The sequence below is a fragment of the Penicillium verhagenii genome (assembly GCF_028828195.1).
Source record: "Penicillium verhagenii strain IBT 33310 chromosome Unknown utg000002l_segment0_segment0, whole genome shotgun sequence".
NCBI lineage: Eukaryota > Fungi > Ascomycota > Eurotiomycetes > Eurotiales > Aspergillaceae > Penicillium > Penicillium verhagenii.
Window position 1 is genome coordinate 313,770 of NW_026643166.1, and position 23,956 is coordinate 337,725.

Consider the following 23,956-nt stretch of genomic DNA (forward strand, 5'->3'; position numbering starts at 1 on the left):
GCAACACCGAAGGAAGAAAAACAGCTTGTATAATTTGTTGTATAATATTGTCTTTGCATGTATGCTATTGAATATTCCCAATGTTAGCGAAACGCTGTTCTTATGCAAATTCTCAGATCATAATCTTGGAAATTTGGTAAATACCTATATACAGTTCAGTCATAGGTACTAGAGTCCACGCATTTACTTCTAGGTAGTCAGCACAATATTTGCAAGAAAAGGTCAAATGCAATCAATTGATCGCAATAGATTCAACCATTCATTGAACTAAGAGAGGAAAGCATCTGTACAAGGCAGAGGATATCGGAATAACAAGAAATGATAAGAAAAAAAAAACCTCCAACTCAGCCATCATTCTTGTAAAACTCCAGTGATGCGAATGATAAACCATCTTTGAAATATCGAAATAAATGATTTCTATGTTTCGCAGCATCCCTGTAAGTCGTTTAACCATACTCAATGATGGCCGAGATCAGCGAATGCAAATAATGCTCCGTTTGCAATATGTAGTAGAGCATAGATAAGAAAAACCTAGAGCTTAGACTTGGGAGCCTTCTCAGCAGCACTGGCTTCCTCGTTGCGTTCAACGGTACGAGAGTCAGGACCCTGGCCGAAGAAGATGACCTCGACGGTGACATCGTCACTGGGAGAAAAAAAAATTAGCAATCTTGTGTGATATTAGCCCAAATGTGGCGGAAAAACAAAACATACCGGTACCGACGAGAGTAAGGACTGGGTAGGGTCAACAAGGCGCACAGCATATCCTTATCCTTGCCTCCCATGGCATTGCGCACAAGATGGGTGGCTGCGTTCTTATCCTCAACCACAAATCGGCTGTCTGCGCCGGAAATGTCGTACTGCTGCTGGCGAATCGGGCGGCGCTGGCCAGCGGTGGAGACGTCACCAGCTGCCTCAACAGGCAGGTGCTTTTGGCCGCCGAAAGAAAACCAGCCCTGGAGCCAAGCCTTGTTGGAGGAACCAGACTGCTGTTGCTCAATCCATTGACCAACCAAGCCCACAACTTCTTCGTTGCTCAACATCTCCCACAGGCCATCGGTGGCCATGACAACAAAGTCACCCTTGGAAGGATCAATCTTAGTGGTGGTAATGACAGGCTCGGCAGTGACATATGGGGGTGTCTTGAGGTGCGGAGAGGGGGTACGGCCAAAGAACTGTCCCTTGATCTTGTCTTGGATCTCTTTGCTCCATTTGTATACGGCATCACCGAAAGCACGGCTAGGTTCCAGCTGACCCAAGATCCGACCGTTGCGGGTCACATAGGGCTCTCCGGGGTGCTCTTCCTGCAAACGCTTGATTTCGGAGGGAGTTCCGCCAGTCAGATCCTCAGATAGCGCTGTGGCAGTCCATTTCCCACTGGAGCCACGGCGACCAAGAACGGCACGAGAGTCGCCCGCAACTGCAACCTTGAGGTTGTTGGATTGAGAATCGTAAAAGCTAAGCAGGGCACAAGATCCTGAAAGAGCAGGCGCAAGAAGTTCTGCGGCCATGCGCTTCGACTTGGCCTTGAGGACCTTTTCGACACTCTCATTCACAATATCGTGGTCGAGGCGAACAAATCCTTGTTTGATGGCAGCATCAATAGCCTCCGACGAAGGTGTCAAGATTGAAGGGTCAGTAGCGGCAGCCTTGTATGTGGCGTTAAGCTCCCTCGCAACGTATGAGATAAGTACGTTGCGGAGCTTGGCAGACGTGGTCCAGCCCCTACCATGGTGTCAGCACGTTTATTCCTACTGTAGATAAGTTCAAGTAGCCCTCACGAATGACCATCAAATACAGCCCAGAAAGACCAATCACTGCTTGCTTCCCCATTCTGATTAGCTGCCAATGTGGATGGCACTTCAACAATCAACTCGGCATGGTCATCCTCGATCGGCGAGTTGCTGGGAACCTGAGAAATATCGTATCGGACGACACCCTTGCCACGATTGACCAAATAAGATTCCTCGTGCTTCCTCAATTGCTCGGTAGCTTGTTCCGGTGTCAACATGTTCAACATGCGCCGTTCCGAATCGTCGGTCGTTTTCGATAGCGGTTGGTCTTCGGAGATCGTCGTGGTGTAGAATTGCTCGTTATTGACCAACAAGCCTCGGCGTGGTGGATTTGAAGGGCCCTCGGCGTGGGCAGATGCGATTGCGCTGGAGGCAAATCCTCGAACCTGTGTTGCTAATGACTGAGCGCCGTCACCCTGATACGCATACCATGCCCCGGAGGCGACTGCTGTCGAAATCACGGCGAGGGAAAACTTGCGGAAATGCATGGAGGACTGCAGAGCCACTGGGGTGTAGGATGGACGTCGACCGCCGGAGTATGGCCGTAGGCCTCGTACCTGGTTGTGGGTGAAAGAGAGCGGACTCGGCCGTCTACCGGCAACTTTGCATACTGGGGTGCGCCTAGCAGTACGCAAAGCTTGCACGATCGCCCGACGCATTGGTTCTGGCGAATATTTGAAAGCGTATTGAAACAGCAGCGGATTTTGACTGCTGTTTTTGAGAATACTCGGTAAAAACGTCCAGCTAAGTGACCAACTCCAGGGCGGAATGGAGGACAACAGGTGAACAGCGCTGATAGATGATAAGAGATGTCACGTGATCCAGGTACCACGCTAGGCTGAATGAGGAAGTGTCGTCATTGCCCGCGGAATTTAATCGCAATTTATCTTTTTGTCGCAAACCTTCCTTACTTGGTATCAGCTTGTCGAGTGCTTTCTTTCACTTTCAAATGTCCTCTCGTGCGATCCGAAAGCTCCTGCGGGAGCAAGAACTGCAAAAAGCCGAGCAGCAAAATGAGTCAAGCGACGAAGATACCCCGCGCCCCGCGAAACCCAAGTTCAACGCGTTCGATCTTCTGAATACCGGCGATGATGACAATGACGACAATGACGAGCCGGAGGAGGAGGTTGAAGAGCCAGTGATTCAAGTCTCGGAGCCTGAGCCTGAGCCAACAAAACCAAAGAGTGCAAGCAAGAAAAAGAAGAAGAAGAAGGCCAAGAAGGCCCCAGTAGAGCCGACACAGGATGAAGGCAAGAATGGCGCCGAACTAGATGAAATTGACCAGGCCTTGAAAGATCTAGCTGTTCAAGGACATTCAGTCGGGTCTCATCCATCGGCTGCTCTTGCCTCCAACCCAAATGCATCCTTCCCAAAAACCACCGACGAACTACTGTCGATCGAGTCCAAGTTCCTCAACCCAACAAACGAGATGCGCAAGCTGTTTGGAAATGTGGCGTTGGAAAACTTTGATGAGGATGCAGGCGCGGGCCGCCGTCGGGATCGTAATCGAGATGAAACCGTCGATCTGGGCCGCGCTTTGACAGGCCGATACAGTCCAGCCAGCAAAGGTCAGAGTCTTGGAGGTGTCACCTTGCGACGAAATGTTCTTATGCAAGGAAAGGATGAATGGCCTCGGGCTCCCAGTGGAGGTCTTGGCATGGAGATGGTGGAAAAACTCTCTTCGGGTGCCATACGTTATAAGATCCTACGTAATGCGGCGTACATGGACGTGCAACATCAGTTTGAGCTATGTGTTGAGTCCATGGATCCCCAGAGACTGATCCACCATCTTCAATACAACCCTTATCATATTTCCACTCTTCTCCAAGTGTCTGAGATTGCCAAGCATCAAAGCGACCATGCTGTCTCTGCCGATCTTTTAGAAAGAGCACTGTTCAATATTGGTCGCTCGGCCCACTCATCATTTGGTAGCCGGCTTAAGGAAGGGCAAGCCCGACTTGACTTTTTGCATGCGGAGAATCGTGAGTTGTGGCTTTTGGGATGGAGATACATTGCGAATCTAGGAATGAAGGGAACATGGCGAACGGCGTACGAATGGGCCAAGCTACTTCTTAGCTTGGATGATTCGGATCCCTATTGCATGAAGTTGATGATTGACTCTCTCGCTTTACGTGGTCGGGAGTATGCACAATTCGTGGAGCTATGCACCAAGACTCGCTTCCGTCGTGATTGGGCCGACCTTCCTAACATTCAGTGCTCATTGGTGATGGCATATATTCGTTTGAAGAAGCCTCAGGAATGTCGTCAGCAGCTTCACCACGCCATGTCTCGCTTCCCATGGATCTTTAACCGGCTGGCTCAAGAGCTGGATCTTCGACAGATCCCTAAGCAAATTTGGGGCAAAATGCCTCCCATTGGATCCCATGAGCTTCTCGCGGAACTATACATTGTTCGTTGCAAGGATCTTTGGAACACCCCTGAGGCAATATCCCTTATCATGGAAGTTGCCGATACTCTTTCTGGAGAACCAGAGCCCATCGAGCCCCCCGAGATCACCTTGGATATTGCCCGTCATGTAATCTTGTCGGACACTCCCAGCGTCACCACCCATCTGCCCAACCGCTTCGTGTCTGGTCGACTCTCTGCTTCGGATCCTCTACCTCCGTATGAGTCAGAAGCCTTCCGTGAACAGTCCGACTCTGTTCCTTCCTATATCTCACGAATCCCCGAGGGTGGACGGCCACAATGGCTCCGTGATATTATGAACCAGATGCAAAATGGCGCTGGTGTCCAGTTTCCCGGACTCCAGGCAGGTGAAGATGTCGAAGATGATGGCGCTGAAGATGGCGCCACCGATCACGCTGCAGGTACTCGGCCACGTGGGCTGGCGGGGGATCAACAGGTTCTCGAGCAGTGGCTCTTACAAGATGGTTTAGAGTCCCTACAGATGTTCCTGGTCCAACATGGCGTGGACCGGGGCAACTGGGGTGATGTGATGGATTATGCGCCATTGACGGATTATTTAGAAGCTTTGTCAGAAATTCAACCAGAAGAGTCTCGACAGCGGCTGCTGCATGGCGCCATTCAGGAAATCATTGGAGATTTCGCTGTCACCATGCTCGAGGATGAACTCGAGATGATGCAAGAGGAGATCTCCAATCCAAGCGATTTGGATTGAGAGACATAAAAATAGTTGTATCTTACCTAGGTATTCAATTACGACATGCATCATGAGACAACGAGAACGTGCTATATTAGTGTTTGTTAGGGCAAAGGCCAAATGGACATGACGTCACTGAATCAAATGACAAATCATCGAATGCTTCACAGGGAACTACATGTAGCACATAGTTGTGGACCTTAGTACTACTAGTACTATGTTTACAATGACTCGGAGACTTAAGAAACTATCCAGTTCTCACCTTCGGCTATACCCTAAGCATCACCCGGGCTCAATGGCCGATCGTCTAGTCTTGCCAATGTCACGAGCCCCGGGGGTTGGCAAATCAGGGCATTTGGCATAGCCTGGGTAAGCAGAAAAAAGCAAACAGACCAGAATACGAGCTGTGGCTCAATCTCTAAACGATTGGGTAGTTGATGGATCTCATCTTCACTTCCCGTGGCGACGACGTGCTTTTATTGGTCCATACGCTCGGCCGATCATGCAAGTCAGCCTTGCTCCTTCTTCTCCGTCAGCGAGCGGATGAATCTACAATTTCACAAAAAAAAAAAAAAAAAAAATCTCCCTCCAAGGGTCCAACATTGCCCTTCTGACTACTCCGTATTCACCCTGTTTATACGATTACCCCGCGTCAGCCAAAGAACGCCGTGGCGCTAATCTCTCAGAAATGAGGCATTCCAGCCACTGACATCGGGGGTCCGGACCTATCTGGCTGTTGGAGCCGAGCCCCAAAAGCCAGTTAGAGCAGTATGCTGCCTAGAATGATGGCGAGCTTAGCACACGATTTAAAGGTGTGCATTGCTTTTGGATTGGATTTCTCAACTGAGTTCAATCCGCTCTACTTCATCGGAGTTCTGTGCAGACACGAAGCAGAAGCAATCTAAGAGACGAAATGGCTGGGGAACGATATGGAATGGTAATGCTCCACCGGATACAGATTGTGCGCCAGTATTTGAGATTATCTAATTCGCTTTGTAGACGCTTTGGCATCCTGCTCCACCAGAGTCCGATGTTGATTGCCTTGTCGAGTATGTGATCCCATCCATGACTGTGGAATCGATGGTTTTGAACGCTCACAGCCCCTGTAGCATCGTATTTCTTCATGGACTCAACGGCGCCATCGGGAGTACGTTTACTCATACTTCTGGAAAAATCGGCCGTCGCAGGCACATAGTATGGCCCAGAGATCTACTAAAGGAGGACTTGACCGTTGATGGAAAATCACAAGCCCGAATAATGGGAGTAGGTTTGGATTTCTCAATTGATCATTCAATCACTTACCTAAGACCCATATAGTTTGAATTCGACGCAGATGTACTCAGCTTCTTTGGCCGGACGGGCCGCGAAACGATCGCAAGCATAGCAGATACGTTCTTGGCCGATTTGGCAAATATGAGGCGAGCCGACTATCAACGCGAACGCCCTTTGATATTATTTGGACACAGCTTGGGAGGGTTAATCATCAAGCGGGTAAGCTCGAGCTTGGCTCATATTGATGTGTGTACTATGATCAAATTGACTGATCTCTTTTTATAGGCCATGTCAAAGGCATGGGACGAAGATGACCCGACAAGTGCTGATGTTTTTCGACGAAGAAGACTCACAGCAACCAGCACCAAAGCAATTATCTTTGCAGGAACACCGCACCGTGGTTCCGCTCGCGCTGAAACAGCTGCGTGGGCCACCTCTTGGCTAGGAGCCTTTGGTGTTTCGACAACACCAGAAAATATCAGAGACGTACAAGAAGGATCTAATACAACTCAGATGCTTCGTGAAGAGTTTCTAGTATTCCGACGCAAAATACGGGACAGTCGAGCTAGGGCGATACCTCCAGAACCTGATATTACTACATATACATTTGCTGAAGGTCGTCCAATGCCAGTCATAGGAATGGTAAGTCAAATCTGTGCAATGGCGGTCGCTGGTTTTTTTCTTTCTTTTTTTTTGGTCTCTTTAGCCCCAGTGCCCTTTACTGACATCGGCGTATGGTTTCAGATTGTGACACTAAGTTCCGCAACCTTGGACATGCAAAACGAGATCGTATCCTCAGTAGCAGGATGTGATCACAGAACAATGGTGAAGTTCGCTAGTCGAGACGCAGCCGGCTATAAGCAGTATCTTGGTGCTATCCAAAATGTTATTGACGAAGTGCAGCGAGAACAGGGGGCAGCTCTACGTATGTGGGTCGAAGTCAGGTAGCTCTAGCTAATACAGCTATGACTCTCTATGAAATTTTGCCAGTATAAATACGGATATCCTGACGAGTGGTTTGATTTCATAGAACCTCATGTATCTCCACTTACCTCGTCTTCATTGAATGGCTCTCACTTTGGAACCATGCCTCGACGCCGCGAAATAGCCGGCGCGGGCACCTGGTCGCAATTCAACCAACGGAATAATGGGCAAACCCATATGAGGGAAATCTTATCTGGATCTCAAATGGCACACAATCGAATCGACTCCATAATGTCAGCTCGGCAGCCGATCTCGAACAACAACAACAACCAGAGCTACCAACCAACCCCTCACATCTACCCCCGACACTCCTCAGGCCAAGCAAGTCTTGCAAGTGAGCTTACATCCAGCATATCGCCCGGCACGGTGGGAACATACAATTCCCACGAGCTCCCACGCGATAGCGAACAACACCATACTCAAGACCTCTCATCCGCAACTCAAATGGCACCCAGTCACAACCGACCCGATTCCACTTTCGCACCACCTCCACAACCAGCCCCAAACAACAATACTCATAACCACCCACCAACCCTCCACACTTACCCTCGAAAGTCCCTAAGCGAAGCAAGCCAGTCGACCGACTCCACGCACAGCATATCTCCCGTCACCACCGGGTCCTACCATCCCCACGAGCTCCCACCAGCACGTCAAAACAGCGAAAGCGAGGACATAGAGGCGCTTATCTCAGAGGCAATCAAATGCCGCAAGGGCGCCACTCGCAGGAGCGCCACGAAGCAAGCCCTCGTGCTATTCAGCCACGCCCTTCGCAGATCCGAGCAATCGCGCAATCCCGAGCCCCGACACAAAGTACATGCCTACTTCGGCATAGCCGATTGCTACTGTGATCTGATCGAAAGCCCCCACGTCAGCGACCAGCAGAAGCCGGGTCATATCCAAGATTCCCGCGATGCGTGCCGAGTGGCTATGCAGATAGCTCAAGACGGTGGCAGCCATGGGCAGATGAGACGGGTTCGGATATATCAGGCGCGACTCGATGCGCAGGAGTTTATGCTGCGAGTTCGGAATCCGCCCGCGCTGGATGTTGATGTTTCGAGGCTCCAGGTGGATAAAGAGGTTATTGAGCATAGATTAAGGACGCTGCTGGCTGAGGTGGAATCGGATCCCGGGAGGAATGATCGGCTTTGGGATATTGTGCATCGGAAGATTATACAATTAGCAGAGATTCGGTTTGAGAGTGAATAGATCAAGCCTAGCAGATGCGTATTCCTTGTATACTGGTATTATATTTCAGACATTATGTACTGTTGCCATGTTTGCTATTTCCTATTTTCCCACTTTCGTGGATCGTTTATTCGTATTGGCTGACTTGGTCTGGATCAACTGCAGGGTCCGATCGAGGATCCGAGAAGACACTCGCTCCACTCGCTGTAATATTGCCAGGGCTATTGACCCGTGCGCTATGATCCAATCGCCTTGGCTCAGGTACATTGACCAGTACGTGCCCATCCAGTTGGCCATTGTCTCTGATCCTATGGCTGGACTTTCGGCGCGCAAGCCATGCCTGTATCTTTTTCCGACTCAAGAAAGCAGTCAAAAGAACTAAGAAGACGAAAGCGCCTCCTATTGAAATTCCAACGATTGCTCCAGTGCTCAAATGTGGCCCGTGACCAGGAGTCGGTGTATTTGTTCCAGTGGACGTAGCCGTTGTACTAGTTGTGGAAGAGCTCGTCGTAAATGTAGAGCCAGTGCCTGAGGTTCCCGAAGACTCATTCGTCGGCGTGTCAGACTGAGTTGTCGCATTGGTCGCTGTGTCCGATTGGGTAGTGGCGCCAGCCGTTGTGGTTTCGGCGGTAGTAGTGGCCTCGGTGGTACTGCTTTCGCCTTGAGTTGTGACCGTGGAGTAGACGATTTGAATGAACGAGGATTGCGCACAGCCATATCCATAGAGAAGTGGAGTGCCGACCCACTCCCGAGTATAGCAGGCCGTCAATCCGGAGTCGGGGTAGGTGCTAGACAACGGTAGGTCAGACTCCGTAGACTGTTTTTTAATCATGGGGATCCAGAGCCGCGGGTCATACCATTTCAATATAGAAGTGTTCTCTTGACAAGCCGAGTCGCAAAGACCGTCTGAAATAGCAGTCGCTGCGTAGCAGGCCGATGGCATAACGCAGCTATCGGGATCCACACAGCAAAAGTGAACACTGGCGGTCAAATCGGAGGCACATGTTGAGCCTGCTGCGCAGGTCGCAGGTGAGTCTGCTTTGTGTTAGCGATCAAGAGGCGGGAAGATTGCTTTTCTACTTAGCATCTAGTGTATTGCCGAACTCACCTGCATCTCCATCGACATACCCGCAAGTGACGGGACTTCCATACCCATTTACTTGACGCTGGAGAATATTGGCGACAAGAGCTGCATCGGGAGCTGGAGTAATTAGTGGGGAATGCATTGTTGTCGTCTTCCATACGGATTCCATGATGAAAGCATTTAATAGGGACCCAGAGAAAAGCACTTTTTTTTAAGATGAGAACTTAGTATAGCTTAAATAGAAAGCCAAGCTCTTTTTTCCCCTCAAAAGGGACCTGAACTTTATTACCCTTGCTCGCCATAAGAAAAAGAAATATTCTAAAAAAGGCACAGGATCGAGACCACATGCGCACATGCGCAGGGACAATTGTGGCTTGCGGCTGGAAAAGCTAACGAACCCTGGGTGAAATGGGTGAAGGTAGGCGATTTTGCCACATAAAAGGCAACTAGTATACCTAAATACGATGCTCTTGGTGCTTAGACCCCCTTGGCTTTTTAAGCCTGTTGACCTATCTACTTTAATGTTATAATGTCCAGAAAATTCAAGTCTTTAGTAGGCTAAAGGAAACTGAGACATTGAGACTGAGAGAGGTTGTTAGGTATCACGAACATTGAATAAACTCAAGAAAAGATTCTTCAGGATCATAAGGGTATATTTGCTTAGCATATTACGGAAGGGGGCATTTAAATGCTCGCTAGAACTACTACTGGTAGAACTTGGGTGATAGTGATACCACGTGCAGTACATAAGCGACGGAACATATGCATGGCAGGGGTACAGCAACTTTATAATACAGGTAAACATCATGCAAGTGCTTAGGGCAAGCGGGTTTGGAAGTATGAGTATTACACAGATGAAACCGACATCCATTGTAGTCTTTTAGAAAGTCCCAGCATTAAATCTTCAATACTTGAAATGTTTCCAATTCCCTTATCATGTACAGATCTCTGCTCCAGTCAGCTGCATTATGTATGCAAGTAATCTCATAAGGCGAGACTTGTGATTGGCTCACAATGATGCTATCATGAAAAGCAGATTTGGACTAATTTTTTTCTTCCTTATCAAACTTTGCAGGCGAAGACTGTTTCTTCTTATGAGGAAAAATAAAACCTCTATTCTTAAATGCCCCTCAAGCTCACATTCTCTGCGCACCTTCAAACTTGCCCCGGAAGTGATCCAAGGTTGATTGTGTCATAAGACGGCCCAGCCGCGCACCCGCAATTTTCCCAGCGGCCCCCGCGAAAACCTTGAAAGCATTCCCAGGACTCGCGACCGCACAAAATCCCCAATCGGCGTCATGACTCTAGCGCAACTCATGAACATGAAGCTGGAGAATCCCGTGCCCCTGACGCCCGCCGAGGCCGCGTCCGGCCTCCTGGGCTCCGTGTCTCTGACCTGCTGGATTTTCTTACTGGTACGTCACTCCCAACCAAGGATACTGTTCATCGCGAGAGCGCGCAGCACCAGCGCAGCGAAAATGAATCCCTCCCCCAAAACCCCTCCCCTTCAAAAATCTAACAAACTCCCATCTACCAGGTCCCCCAACTGATCGAGAACTACCGCAACGGGAACGCCGAAGCAATCTCTTTCCTCTTCGTCGTCGTCTGGTTCATCGGTGACGTCGCCAACCTCCTGGGCGGCCTACTAGCAGGCCTAGTACCCGTCATCGTTGCCATTGCCATATACTTCTGTATCGCAGACGGAGTCTTGATTTCGCAATGTCTATACTATAAAGCACGGAACTCCCGTCCCGAGTCCGTGCACCGGCGCCGCCGCTCCTCAACCGAGACGCTCGATCCCACCACCCCGCTGCTTGGCCGCCGGTTCAGCGATTCGCTGGAGGGCCCGAATGGCCGCCGGCGGTCGTCGGGTTCTTGTCGTGGATACCAGGGCGCTGGGCGCCGGGAGAGCCAGGTTGAGGATCCGTTGGCGAAGATCGTGGAGGAGAGCGAGTACGGGCGGAAGGCTTGGCTCAAGAACTGTATTAGTGTCTTGGGCATCTTCGTTGTTGGTATGGTCGGTTGGACTATTGCTTGGCAGACGGGAATGTGGTCGCCGGCACCGGCGCCGCAGGCTCATGCGAGCGCGAATGCGAATGCGAACGCAGCCGATTGGGCGGCTGGTGGTCAGATTTTGGGATACTTTAGTGCGGTGTGTTATCTGGGGTATGTCGTTTTTTGGGGGTTTTTCATGGTGATGCATTGTTGATTGATACTGACTTTTGTAATAGAGCGAGACTACCTCAGATCTATAAGAACTACAGCGACAAGTCATGTGAAGGTACTTATTTCAGTGCTTACTGCTTACTATCATCCCAGGTTGGGCCACGAACTAACATTGCTTCATAGGCTTGTCACTTCTCTTCTTCATCCTTTCTCTCCTGGGTAATCTGACCTATGGCGCCGGGGTATGTATACTTGAGCTTCTTTTCACGATACCGAAGTCGTTGCTAACAACTACACAGATCCTGGCTCACTCCATGGAGAGAGAGTATGTTATCACCAATCTCCCTTGGCTGATCGGATCTTTGGGAACCATGGCTGAAGATGTGATCATTTTCGCCCAATTCCGCATCTATGCCGCGCAGGAACCTCTGTTGGCAGTGTCTTGATTTAACTTTTCGAATCTTTCCTTGCGTCTTTCTTGGCATATAGTACTATTGATCCATGTGGTGTCTTTATACACAGAGTGTATGAAAGGTTTTACTGTTATGAACAGTCTGCGTGTGATCAGTAGTATGCGAACTTGTGTTATTTGCAGCGAAAAAATGGCGTTTTGTTATCATTAGTTTAAGTGGGTTGAATAGTACAAGCAAAAGTAAATGAATTGTTATAAGAATAGAAACAACGTATCCACTCAGGTGCTGCTCTCTTCCATAAACATATAAGGTTGAATAGCATGGAATCATATCCAACCTTAAGTGATTGTCCACATGTGCAGGGATTGGCTTCTACGTCATACTTTACCAATGCCCAAATCAATGAGTGAGGACATTTATCGTTCTAGCGCGTACTAACTACTACGGAAATACCCGACCAGAGTTGGAAGAAAAGGATTTCATACGTCGTGGCGCATAGCATGAGACCATAAAACGAGTCAAGACTCATCCATGGGGCAATCGAAGCACAACATGCATCTACCTGGCAGGCCTGGGCGTAGGCCGTTGTCAAATAAGAATAAAGTTGTGCCAAACGTCTCTTGAATTCCCCTAATATCTTGGAAGCAACAATAGTTTCGGAATCATAACGGCATCCGATCGATTCAACCTCCGGCACTCGAGGCGGAGGTAGACCGAGCACCCAGTCTCCATTGAATGTCCTTGTCCGTTTGAATCTTTTGCTATTTTCTTTTTTTTCTTCCCCGTGATTTAGGTCTTCGTAGCAGGGGTCGTGGAGTATCGAGTACAAGAGAGAATCGTCGAGGGAGCCGCGAAGCGGCAGCGGAATAAAAGGTAAGGGAAAGAGCAAAAAGGAAACGACTTCAACTTCATAACGGATTAACCGCTTAGTCGAAAAGTCCGAATCCCATGTCATCATCGGACTCCTCCTTCTCTGTGTGGGGGTCAGCATCCCATTCCAATTCGTAGACCAATCGAGTCAAAACTTACCCTCAACCTTCTCCTCGGCGACGGCCTCGGCGGGGGCAGCGGCACCAGCGGCACCGGCAGCGGGGCCAGCAGCGGCGGGACCAGCGGAACCGACGTTGGTGAGCATGTCCTTGATGTCCTTACCCTCAAGAGCCTGGTAGAGAAAAATTCGCGTAAGTCCTTGATCGTGAAATTTGTTGTGCACCCGGCAACTTCTTCTCGAATATTCGTGGGTATGCGATTTGTTGTTGGTGAGGGAGGCAGATTCAGAAATTTACCTTGGCGAAGATGGTGGCCCAGATGGGCTCGATCTCCTGAACCTTGGCGGCGGTGATCAGGGTCTGGATCTTGTCGGCCTGTATGATGGGTTTCAGGTTAGCCCGGGTTTTCCCAAATTTGATGAAAGATGTAGCGAAGGGAGTTCAGCGCCCGTCATCCCGTCTCATTCAATTGCGATTCGAGATTCGCGTATAATGATCCTGGCGGGTGCCTTTGTCCAATATCTTCACATCTTCAAATTTCTCATGGATCCCAGGGGATACGTACGGTGATCTCAAGGCCTTCATCGGCAAGGATCAGAGCGGCGTAAGAGCAGGCGAGCTCGGAGGTGGACATTTTGTCGACTGTGGGTTGACCGGTTTGAAGTTGATGATAGGAAAGAAGGGAAGAGTGAAGGGTATCAAAGGCCTATCCGAACATGGCAATGCTGCTTGGCGTGTGTGGGAAAAAGCCCTCGCTTAGGGCTTGGCTAAACTGGGACTAGCGCATCCCCTCTTCCCGTGACTTTGTGAGAATACACGCTAGTCCCCAATCCGGCCTAGATGACATAATCCCGTAGTAATCTCCTATCGCAAGACGATATCAATCGGCCCCGAACTGACATCACAGACTGTGGGGTTTCTACCAACTCTTTTTCATTTCTGATTCACGAGTGTGATATTTTCTTGAATCTCAAGTCTTCTTTTGACCTCTTTCCCATTTTAAGTTGATTTTGTCACCACCTGGCCTGTACGAAAACCACTCGGATCATGGACTCCCCCGCCTTACCGGTCCCGCTGGATCCGCGGGAGCAGCCCATCCTCGAACGCTTGCTCCGAACCCGCGACGCCCTCCTGCTCCTCAAACAAGACAAGTCGTCCTACATCAAGTCTCGCGACGTGCTTCCTCTTTACGAGGAGGTGATTGGAGAGGTGGAAAAACTCAATGCAGCTCGGAAAGAACAAGATCGCCGCCTCATACATAACCGACGTGAGTACCGAATGGGCCGATGGGCCGTGCGTCGCCAATGTACGACCCATGCAGCAATGACTGACCACAGATCCTTGATAGTGGACTACGTTTTGGATGATTGCTTCCAGTTGATCTCCTTGCTATTCCTAACGGTTGGCAAGAATAACGAGGCGCCGGCAGTGTAAGTCGTCTACCCCGCGGCTCCCTTATCGATGCTGACTTCTTTGTCTAGGTACTCCCTAGCAACCACAATCCAGGTAATTTTTCGTTGATATGCTATCACTCTCAATATGTCCCTAACTTATTTCAGCGCCTGCTTGACCACCTCGAAGAAGCCGGATTCTACAGTTCTAAGGATTTGAATTCGATCACAAAGACCCTCGAATCAACGCGGGAAACTCTCGATCGCGGCCGCAATACATACTCACCAGCCCTTCTTACCCTCCTTGAAAGCCGATTGGAACAATGTCAGATGTCTTTGGATAAATTACAGAAAGGACTTGCGATCCTGGCTCCACCCTTGGCTCAAACTCACGAGACGCTGGTTTCTATCCTGCGCTCCACGTCCGCAGTTAACACCCGCTCAAAGGTAGGTTTACCCACAAAGCTCTTTTTTTTTTACTCGACTTATACTGATGTTCTTCGGTTTTGCTCCCAGTTCTCAGCCACAGAAGTAAACAGCCTCCGGGATCAATTGAAGAAGATCGAAAGCCAGATGAAGGATGGGAACTTTGTGGATGATGAAGGCAATATTCTTCCGGGTCAGGACGATATCAAGTCTCTGATGGAGCGATGCTGGCGGTGGACTGAAACTGTTCTGGAGCGGTATGTTTCTGGAATATCACATCAAATTGTCTCAGCCACTAACTGGAATTTAGAGAGGGTAAAGTTCTGGAGCGCTTCCAGGAGCAATATGAGCGCCTGCTTGAGATTCGCAACCAGCTAGACCGTCTATCAGTCACGCAGGCTTGGTCATTGCGGGAGACGGACCTTTTTGTTTACCAGCGTAAACTTGATCGAATTGACGAGGCCCGAGTCAATGGCAACTTTGTCGATGCTGAAGGGCAACCTGCCGATCTTCATGCACAGAGGGTACATAATTCAGTTGAACGCATTACGAAACAACCATGCTAATTGATTACTAGACTTTATTGTACCTTATCCGACGAAGCTATGCATACATCTACGCCCTCTTGATCTCATCTGAGCCCGTGTCCGAGGCTTTGCTACCTGTCTACAACCAACTGCAGACCCTGCGCCGCTGCCTCATTGAGGTTAAGGAGTCTGGCGGCGTGTCAAACTCGAGAGAGCTTTACCCTTACAGCATGAAGGTAACTAAAATCCCAGAAAATCCATCTTTTCTATAAAATGTTGACTAACAAAAACAGCTCAATTCAATTGACAACATGCGTGTTGATGGAAAATTCTATGTTGGTCCTGATATTCCTGAGGGCCAAGGAAGTGTGAACGCCTTGCTTGCAGAGTGCTATGACTTCGTCTGGGAACTGCGGGCCGCTGTTGCAGACGAAGACACCCAGTCCTAGAGAGAGCCTCTCAACGACCTCACTTCTTTTTCTTTCTCTCTTCTTTCAAATACGACCTGTCCCTGCCTATCTCTGAGGTAGATTGGCCATCTATGAAACGCCCTGGATGCTTTGCCACTGTATTTTTGGGGCTTGACCTAATAACTATTTTTCCTTTTCATTAGTTTCACAAGGCGTTGACATGTGGCGGCAGTCTTGAGCCCGATCTGGTTACTGGTATTACTTATGGAGGGGGAGGTATCTGACTGTTGAATCTTCGAACGATCTATTTTGAATGTCGCACATCTACATTTGAATCTTCTTTGTTACTTCCTAGGAACAAATATGAGTCTGCTTGTACTACTTTTACCTTGACTAAAGCATGGTTCCTCCTGACCCGAATAAGGCGCTTGACGCTAAGTTCATAGTAGAAGAAGCTGGCTGTATTTATTCTAGAATGTTACCTAGCAGGTACCATTTATCGATTTCTCTTTCAAAACCTTGCAAGGCAGAGAATATCTGCAAGTAGTACATACCCATGACGCTGGATCATTAACAGAGGGTCCTAAACGTAATCCGTAGATCGTATACTCCGATTTCCCCACAATTATTTTAAACAACCGGTATCGGCGCCTCTTCGAGCCAATCAGGGATGATACAAATAACCACCGCTCCGACGGCGAAAAAAAGCCCTTGGAACCTCAACCCTGACTCTTTCCCCAGTTCCCACCCCTCCGCAATTGAAGATGGTGAGCCAACTAGTTTGGCAGCGGGCTAATGCCACTCGCAGGGTAAGTTCTAGATACTTTGGAGTACTGAGGCACTGAGATTGAACATAAATTGACCTTAAAGCAGCTGGCCGCGCGCCTGTCCCCACAACGAGTCACCCGTGGCCTAGCCACCGAAGCCTCCTCCTCCCGCATGCCGCCCTACCCCAAGATTGTCCGAAACCTCGAGCAAGTTCGCAAGGTTCTCGGCTCCGACCGTGCCCTGACTCTCGCTGAGAAGATCTTGTACGCCCATTTGGCCAACCCCGAGGAGTCATTGCTCACCGGTACCAATAATGGCCGCGACATTCGCGGTAAGGCTAACTTGAAGCTGAAGCCCGATCGTGTTGCCATGCAGGATGCCTCCGCCCAGATGGCCCTGCTCCAATTCATGTCCTGTGGTCTTCCTTCCACTGCTGTCCCCGCCAGTATCCACTGCGACCACATGATTGTTGGTGAACGTGGTGCCGACACTGATCTCCCGGCCTCAATTAAGGGTAACAGTGAGGTGTTTGACTTCTTGGAGAGTGCTGCCAAGCGCTACGGTATTGAGTTCTGGCCTCCGGGTGCTGGTATTATTCACCAGAGCGTTCTGGAGAACTACGCCGCCCCTGGTCTGATGATGCTCGGTACCGACAGCCACACTCCCAACGGAGGTGGTCTGGGTGCTATTGCTATCGGCGTTGGTGGTGCGGATGCTGTCGATGCCTTGGTCGATGCCCCGTGGGAGTTGAAGGCCCCTAAGATTCTTGGTGTGCGCCTTGAGGGCCAGCTGAGCGGCTGGGCCTCTCCCAAGGATATCATCATGCACCTCGCAGGCAAGCTCACTGTCCGTGGTGGTACTGGCTTCATTGTCGAATACCACGGTCCTGGTGTGGAGACCCTGAGCTGCACTGGTATGGCTACCTGCTGTAACATGGGTGCCGAGGTTGGTGCTACCACCTCGCTTTTCCCCTTCTCGCCTAGCATGGTTCCATACTTGGAGGCTACCCACCGTGGTCATGTCGCCAAGGCTGCTGCTGAGATTGCTGCCTCTGGCCCTCAGAACTTGCTGCGGGCTGATACCAAGGCCGAGTATGATCAGGTTATCACTATTAACCTCTCCGAGCTGGAGCCACACATCAACGGCCCGTTCACTCCGGATTTCTCGGTCCCTCTGTCTAAGTTTGCGGACACCGTCCGTGAGAAGAAGTGGCCCGAGACTTTCGGTGCCGGTCTCATTGGTAGCTGCACCAACTCCTCTTACGAGGACATGACCCGTGCTGAGCACCTGGTCAAGCAGGCTTCCGCCGCTGGCTTGAAGCCCAAGTCAGACTTCTTTATCACCCCTGGTAGTGAGCAGATCCGTGCCACCCTCGAGCGTGATCAGACTCTGTCTACTTTCTCCGAGGCCGGTGGTATTGTTCTGGCTAACGCCTGTGGTCCTTGCATTGGCCAGTGGAACCGTACTGACGAAGTGCCCAAGGGTGAGGATAATGCCATCTTCACTTCCTACAACCGTAACTTCCCCGGTCGTAACGATGGTAACCGTCGCACCATGAACTTCCTGGCTTCCCCCGAGCTGGTCACTGCTCTCGCCTACTCCGGCACCACCACCTTCAACCCCATGACCGATTCCTTGACCACCCCGAGCGGCGAGTCCTTCAAGTTCGAGGCTCCTCAGGGCTTTGACTTGCCTAGTGCTGGTTTCGAGGCTGGTAACCCCAAGTTCCAGCCTACTGCCGCCATCCCCGATGCCAGCGTCGAGGTCGAGGTTTCTCCCACCTCCGACCGTTTGGCCTTGTTGGAGCCATTCGCTCCCTTCCCCGAGGGTGAAATCTCCGGCTTGCAGGTTCTGTACAAGGTCAAGGGCCAGTGCACAACTGATACCATCTCGGCCGCTGGACCTTGGCTCAAGTACAAGGGTCACTTGCCCAACATTTCCGCCAACACTCTCATTGGTGCTGTTAACGCTGCCACTGGCGAGACCAACGTCGCCTACGACGAGAGCGGCAACAAGTTCGGAATCCCCGAGCTTGCTGAGCAGTGGAAGAACCGTGGTATCGAATGGCTCGTCGTTGCTGAGGACAACTACGGTGAGGGTTCTGCCCGTGAGCACGCCGCTCTGCAGCCCCGTTACCTTGGTGGCCGTGTCATCGTCTCCAAGAGCTTTGCCCGTATCCACGAGACCAACCTCAAGAAGCAGGGTGTTGTCCCTCTCACATTTGCCAACCGTGAGGACTATGACCGCATTGATGCCTGTGATACTGTCGACACCGTCGGCCTGTACGATGTCCTGAAGGCTGGTGGCCAGGGTGAGGTTCAGCTGCGCGTTACCAAGCGCAAGACTGGCGAGACCTTCCTCGTTCCTACCAACCACACCCTCAGCAAGGACCAGTCTGGATTCATTCTTGCCGGCAGTGCCCTCAACCTGCTGGCTAAGAAAGCCCAGAAATAAATAAAGAAAAAGTGAAGTTAAAAATGTTTCACAAATGAAACAACAAAAGTCGGTTTCGATCAGGAGTTGATGATCCGTGCTAGGCTGTGGGATGCATATATACTTGCTGCCATTTCACTTTTGTATCTGTGGAGAACTTGGATTTCTGTATTTTTTTTATTGGTTTTGCGAGCTAGATGATATCCAATGTGATCTGTATTCTATGTTTTGATTCATTCCCATTGCACTCAAGTAGAACGTCATAAATACTCAATCTTGAATAGACAATATTGTCATCAATTGCCCAGGTGGTACCTAGAACAAAATAGGCATCTATACTAACTAGGTACATACATACTAGGGATACCAATAAGTCCCATCAGGCTATTGCATGCGCGTATATCAATACATTCTACAACTGTTGTGGAGACGCGATTGATGACATGTCAACTGCAGGGCGCCCGCACAACTGATAAGATACGTGCGGGGAAAATTTGTTACTAGAAAACAGACTGCCCGCTACAATTTACGGCTTAAATTACCATCTACCTCAATCCGAATAAAATGGATCAGTCTACACGCATAATCAAAAAGCCATGGATCGAGACCCCGATCATTGAGTCGTCCACACTCTCCAAGCTCGCAGGATGGTACGCCACTACTCCCCCCCTTCCATTAACATCCTCACCCCAAGCCCACCCTGGGCCACCCGCAAGAAACCAAGTCTCACAACTGACATGGCGCGTACAGTAGAATCTTCCTCAAACTCGAGCTCCTGCAGCCATCCGGCTCTTTCAAATCACGGTACGTCATCTCGTCCCAACATAACCAACCTGATCTGCTCCACCCCAGACTATACAAACTAACAAACTACCTATGCCATTGACAGAGGAGTCGGCAACCTAATGGTCCAGGCCCTCAAGAACCCCGCCACCAAATCCAAAACAGTCCACTTCTTCAGCTCCTCGGGTGGAAATGCAGGCCTCGCCGCCATCCACGCCGCCCGCGAGCTCAACTGCGCCTGCACCGTCATCGTCCCACACAGCACAAAACCAATGATGATCGCGAAGCTCCACGCCGCCGGCGCAACAGACGTAGTGCAGCACGGCGCAAGCTGGTTCGAAGCAGACACATACCTCCGCGAGACCTTCATCGAGAACCAGCCGCCGGCCTCAGAGAACGCAGCCAACGTCTACGTGCCGCCCTTCGACCACCCCGATGTCTGGGACGGGGCAGCGACGATGGTCGACGAGATCGCGGCCCAGTTACCCGTGCGGGAGGCAGGTGGTGCACAAGTAGCTGGGGCATTCCCGGCCGATGCGATCGTGTGCAGTGTCGGCGGCGGGGGCCTGTTCAACGGGATTGTCGCTGGACTGGAGAAGCATATGGATGAGTTTGGAAGTGGGACCGATATCCCCGGTACGAAGAAGGTGCATGTTTTGGCTGTGGAGACGAAGGGGGCGGACTCGCTGGCTCATTCTTTGCGGGAGAAGGAGCTGAGTTCTTTGGAGGCGATTACGTCGCAGGCTACCTCGCTGGGCGCGCTGCAGGTAGCTAAGAAGACTTTTGCTAATGCTAGGTATCCGCCGCCTGGTGTGCAGGTTAGTAGTGTTGTGGGATCTGATGCTGAAGCTGCGAGGGGTATTTTGCGATTGGCGGATGAGACGCGGTTGCAGGTGGAGCTGGCTTGCGGGATTAGCTTGGAGGTTGCTGTTGCTGGGCGGTTGAAGGCTGTTATGCCGGATCTGGGTCCTGATAGTCGGGTTGTGGTTATTGTTTGTGGTGGAAGTAACATCACGTCGGAGATGATTGTGCAGTACAGGCAGCTTCTCGATGAAGGGTGGGAATAAGTGGGGGCAGTTGGAAATTACATACTACTACTAGATATTGAAATTCATGGCATACATATGCATTTTTAGAAAATTTGAGTAAACTAATAATATGTACATACAAAATTCAATAGTAAGCATGTACATAAACTAAACATTTAAATGTGCTTGTCATTGAGTGTTGAGCGTTCCAATGTTGTCTCGAATTGAACGACCCCGTTTCACCCACGTGCATTCGATAAGATATACATCCCATGGACATCGAAATCTCCATCCATGAATGCGTTGACCACGGATTCAAACTCAAATTATTATCTTTTTCGTCTGTTTTCTGTATTAAAGAAGTAATACTTGATTCGTAATATTCGTAGCTATGCGCAATATAAGGACATGGCCTAGTCCAAGTTTATATGCAAACCATGGAAATACTAGGCCCTCGCTCAAAGACACCTTCCAACCCATCAGGGCCTCTATGAAGAGGAACAGAAAAAAGAACAGGGGGGTAAAAAGAAAAAAATATCAACAAGCCGTAAATGAAAAAAATAATGCAGCTTCTCGTTTATTCGCTATCACTGGCCACATCATTATCGTCGCCCATTTCCTCATCTTGGATTCCCTCGGCCAGAATATACTCCGCCTTTTGCAAGGTCTGCTTAATCTCAGGCTTGTTGAAGACCAGATCCGCAGGTTTTTGACCATGCTTATTCCGCACTCGGGGATCACAACCAGCCTCACACATCATGTTAATCATGGCCTCGCCCAGCTCTGCGTCCTTTTCGTTGGCGAAGCGCACGGCGACATGTAGCGGTGTGTCTTTATCGTTGCGGGTCAGGGGGTCGCACTCGAAGTACTGGATATCGAACAAGGCGTCCATAACGTCATCTACAATAGAAGGTTTTGTTAGAAGGTTTCTCGAAGATAACCTGGGGAGGAATTGACTCAGTCATCATCAAAATAACGTACAGCTCCCGTATAAAGCGCAAACATGCAGTGCATGGTTTCCCAAAGCATCAGTCACATTGTTGAAGAACTCCGCAACCTCCTCATTGGTCTTGTCATTCATGCCGTTAAGAACCTGCTCAATCAGGTCTTGCTGGTCTCGGCGACAAGCCTCGACGACCAGCTCGCGGGGGGAAGCACCCTGAAGTACATGGCGGTCAGTGTCCGGATCGTGCAATACAACAACTGGCGGGCTGCAGGTACTCACTTCATCAGCCATTGTAATCGATATTCAATGTAATCTTGTAATAATTTGACGAAAAGAAGCAGCTATTCCTGATGCGCGGATGCGGTTACCGCGGAAGCGTGACCTGAAACGTTTGAAGCCTGAAGTGGCGCAGCGTCGGGGTTCGGAGCGAGTGGAGCTGCAATGTCTCTCCGGTGGACCGTAGGGCGGTTATGAAGGGATTATGTACAAATCCGCGATCAGATCTTAGGGAATGGCAATTATCAGGCGATTTCAACTGAATTTCCAAGATTGTTGTTGTTATTCGGGAAGCCGCTTTCCCCAGGGACATCCCACGCCGGATCAGGTGATTTTCCGAACCCCCCGCTGCGGTTTAGCCGCGCGCCTAGATCTGCCCGAAAGTTACTGGTGAATGCGATTTGACGACGATTCGTGACGGATGCGACTTCAGCGACAGCGCATTGAATCCGATCATCTACTATTTCACTTCCCAATTTAAATCAGGAATCTACAACGACCTGGTTTCTACAGCTATTGTCAAAATGCCGCTAGTTTGTCCGTTGACCCTTCCCCGCACGAAGAAAAAAAAATAGCTTCATGCTTCAGCTCCAGCTCCAGCGACTGACTCTTTCTCCCCGTCTAGTCTGCCCGAATTGCAGCAATGCGCTGACCGTTGCCCGTGCCGAATCGACCAACAATCACCCCATGGGTGTGAACCGATTCGAGTGTCGAACCTGCCCCTACGAGTGGGCGCTTGAGAAGAAGTGGTTCGAGCGCACCGACATGAAGCAGAAGGAGGTTGAAGAGGCGCTTGGCGGAAAGGACGAGTGGAAGAATGCGGACAGTGTGGCCAGTGAGTCTTTGTCAAGGGTTCTGGAAATTCTCGACTTGGATGAGAGGCTAACAGCATGCAGCGCAATGCCCCAAGGAAGGCTGCAATGGCGAGCGAGCATACTTCTACCAGCTGCAGATTCGCAGTGCAGATGAGCCGATGACTACATTCCTGCGGGTAGGTTATACTTTTTTTTGCCCTTTTTTTTTACCCCTCCACCTCCTTGCATGGTGCCCGAAAGCTCGAGAAACTGACAGCTTGTGATTAGTGCACTAAATGTGCCACCCAGTGGAGAGAGAACTAATGCCCGAAGAGATCGGCGATTTTTTCCACAATTGCTCAGGTCATGAGCGACAAACACATAACACATTTTATTTTGAGGGATTTTACAGCACTCTTATATGAGAGATATTGATTCGCATACATGGCGTATTTTGAAAAGAAAAGGTGGGACATTGGCGTTCAAATGACAACAAAGCGAAATAGATACCCAAAAATTTGATCTACGTCAGACGCACAGATTGTCAGGTGGTCCCGGATAGGAAAAGGTAAAATTTTTCTAAAATTTTTAAAAATGGATCTTTACGCAGTAAAGACAGAGCAAAAAGAAAAAGAAAAATGATCCGAAATTGGGTTTAGTATACATAGAACCAACCCATGGGTCCCGGTCGGTTCCATACTAACTGGCAAGGAGGAAGAAAAAAAAAAGAGTTCTGGCGTTTTTTATTGATAACCCGTGTACGCAGTATAGAGTAGAGTCATTGAAAGGTTTCACTAATCCAGATATAGACCCCGACGGTTACTGTAGCTACTAAATTCAGCCTCCGACTATAAAAATCCTTGATATCTGTGTGGCGAAAAATAAAAAATCTGCTTCGCTGCATAACATTGTTGAAATCATAGTGGGTCCAGAGCTTTGGCGGTGACGGGCTCTGCCCCGCGGCTGAGGGGCAGGTGGGATGTGTTACAGAGTGAGCAGAGATTTTTTCCATTCCCCTATCAGCTTGGAGAAAAGAAAAGAAAAAAAAGGAAAAACAAAACACCCCATAACAAAAGAACAAAACAATCCAAACAGAAGGCCCGACGGACTGCGTTGCTGCCCAGTCGGCCCAGTCTAATGGACAGAGTGGACTAGAAGGAAAGCGCGATG

The 23,956-nt window shown here is 49.8% G+C and overlaps 11 protein-coding genes across 11 annotated transcripts; 7 read left to right on the forward strand and 4 right to left on the reverse strand.

Annotated features, from left to right (window-relative positions):
- Positions 1-531: 531 nt before the first annotated feature.
- ptcF (type 2C protein phosphatase ptcF) lies at positions 532-2,449 on the reverse strand (the record flags this gene model as incomplete). Its single annotated transcript, XM_057159513.1, has 3 exons — positions 532-643; positions 712-1,722; positions 1,779-2,449. 3 exons carry the CDS (start codon positions 2,447-2,449, stop codon positions 532-534), a joined length of 1,794 nt encoding a protein of 597 aa, XP_057025761.1.
- Positions 2,450-2,739: 290 nt separating this feature from the next.
- On the forward strand, positions 2,740-4,929 carry N7466_000116 (transcriptional repressor TCF25 family protein; the record flags this gene model as incomplete). Its single annotated transcript, XM_057159514.1, has 1 exon — positions 2,740-4,929. One exon carries the CDS (start codon positions 2,740-2,742, stop codon positions 4,927-4,929), a length of 2,190 nt encoding a protein of 729 aa, XP_057025762.1.
- Positions 4,930-5,941: 1,012 nt separating this feature from the next.
- N7466_000117 (uncharacterized protein) lies at positions 5,942-8,373 on the forward strand (the record flags this gene model as incomplete). Its single annotated transcript, XM_057159515.1, has 6 exons — positions 5,942-5,960; positions 6,012-6,058; positions 6,229-6,402; positions 6,469-6,825; positions 6,928-7,108; positions 7,214-8,373. The coding sequence occupies 6 exons, from the start codon at positions 5,942-5,944 to the stop codon at positions 8,371-8,373; spliced, it is 1,938 nt and encodes a 645-aa protein (XP_057025763.1).
- Positions 8,374-8,479: 106 nt separating this feature from the next.
- Positions 8,480-9,605, reverse strand: N7466_000118 (uncharacterized protein; the record flags this gene model as incomplete). Its single annotated transcript, XM_057159516.1, has 2 exons — positions 8,480-9,387; positions 9,461-9,605. 2 exons carry the CDS (start codon positions 9,603-9,605, stop codon positions 8,480-8,482), a joined length of 1,053 nt encoding a protein of 350 aa, XP_057025764.1.
- A 1,129-nt stretch (positions 9,606-10,734) lies between these two features.
- Positions 10,735-12,048, forward strand: N7466_000119 (PQ-loop repeat-containing protein; the record flags this gene model as incomplete). Its single annotated transcript, XM_057159517.1, has 5 exons — positions 10,735-10,851; positions 10,974-11,602; positions 11,668-11,717; positions 11,786-11,844; positions 11,902-12,048. 5 exons carry the CDS (start codon positions 10,735-10,737, stop codon positions 12,046-12,048), a joined length of 1,002 nt encoding a protein of 333 aa, XP_057025765.1.
- An 893-nt stretch (positions 12,049-12,941) lies between these two features.
- On the reverse strand, positions 12,942-13,638 carry rpp1 (ribosomal protein P1; the record flags this gene model as incomplete). Its single annotated transcript, XM_057159518.1, has 4 exons — positions 12,942-12,988; positions 13,045-13,177; positions 13,302-13,379; positions 13,570-13,638. The coding sequence occupies 4 exons, from the start codon at positions 13,636-13,638 to the stop codon at positions 12,942-12,944; spliced, it is 327 nt and encodes a 108-aa protein (XP_057025766.1).
- Positions 13,639-14,051: 413 nt separating this feature from the next.
- N7466_000121 (uncharacterized protein) lies at positions 14,052-15,797 on the forward strand (the record flags this gene model as incomplete). The annotated part of the gene is made up of 8 exons (XM_057159519.1): positions 14,052-14,310; positions 14,353-14,434; positions 14,486-14,510; positions 14,564-14,842; positions 14,912-15,078; positions 15,132-15,345; positions 15,399-15,584; positions 15,642-15,797. The coding sequence occupies 8 exons, from the start codon at positions 14,052-14,054 to the stop codon at positions 15,795-15,797; spliced, it is 1,368 nt and encodes a 455-aa protein (XP_057025767.1).
- Positions 15,798-16,522: 725 nt separating this feature from the next.
- On the forward strand, positions 16,523-18,980 carry N7466_000122 (aconitate hydratase ACO2; the record flags this gene model as incomplete). Its single annotated transcript, XM_057159520.1, has 2 exons — positions 16,523-16,567; positions 16,629-18,980. 2 exons carry the CDS (start codon positions 16,523-16,525, stop codon positions 18,978-18,980), a joined length of 2,397 nt encoding a protein of 798 aa, XP_057025768.1.
- A 543-nt stretch (positions 18,981-19,523) lies between these two features.
- On the forward strand, positions 19,524-20,809 carry N7466_000123 (putative L-serine dehydratase; the record flags this gene model as incomplete). Its single annotated transcript, XM_057159521.1, has 3 exons — positions 19,524-19,609; positions 19,710-19,763; positions 19,849-20,809. 3 exons carry the CDS (start codon positions 19,524-19,526, stop codon positions 20,807-20,809), a joined length of 1,101 nt encoding a protein of 366 aa, XP_057025769.1.
- A 538-nt stretch (positions 20,810-21,347) lies between these two features.
- N7466_000124 (ankyrin repeat-containing protein ANK1) lies at positions 21,348-22,007 on the reverse strand (the record flags this gene model as incomplete). The annotated part of the gene is made up of 2 exons (XM_057159522.1): positions 21,348-21,670; positions 21,752-22,007. The coding sequence occupies 2 exons, from the start codon at positions 22,005-22,007 to the stop codon at positions 21,348-21,350; spliced, it is 579 nt and encodes a 192-aa protein (XP_057025770.1).
- Positions 22,008-22,571: 564 nt separating this feature from the next.
- N7466_000125 (DNA-directed RNA polymerase III core subunit RPC11) lies at positions 22,572-23,110 on the forward strand (the record flags this gene model as incomplete). Its single annotated transcript, XM_057159523.1, has 3 exons — positions 22,572-22,827; positions 22,889-22,983; positions 23,075-23,110. 3 exons carry the CDS (start codon positions 22,572-22,574, stop codon positions 23,108-23,110), a joined length of 387 nt encoding a protein of 128 aa, XP_057025771.1.
- Positions 23,111-23,956: the final 846 nt, after the last annotated feature.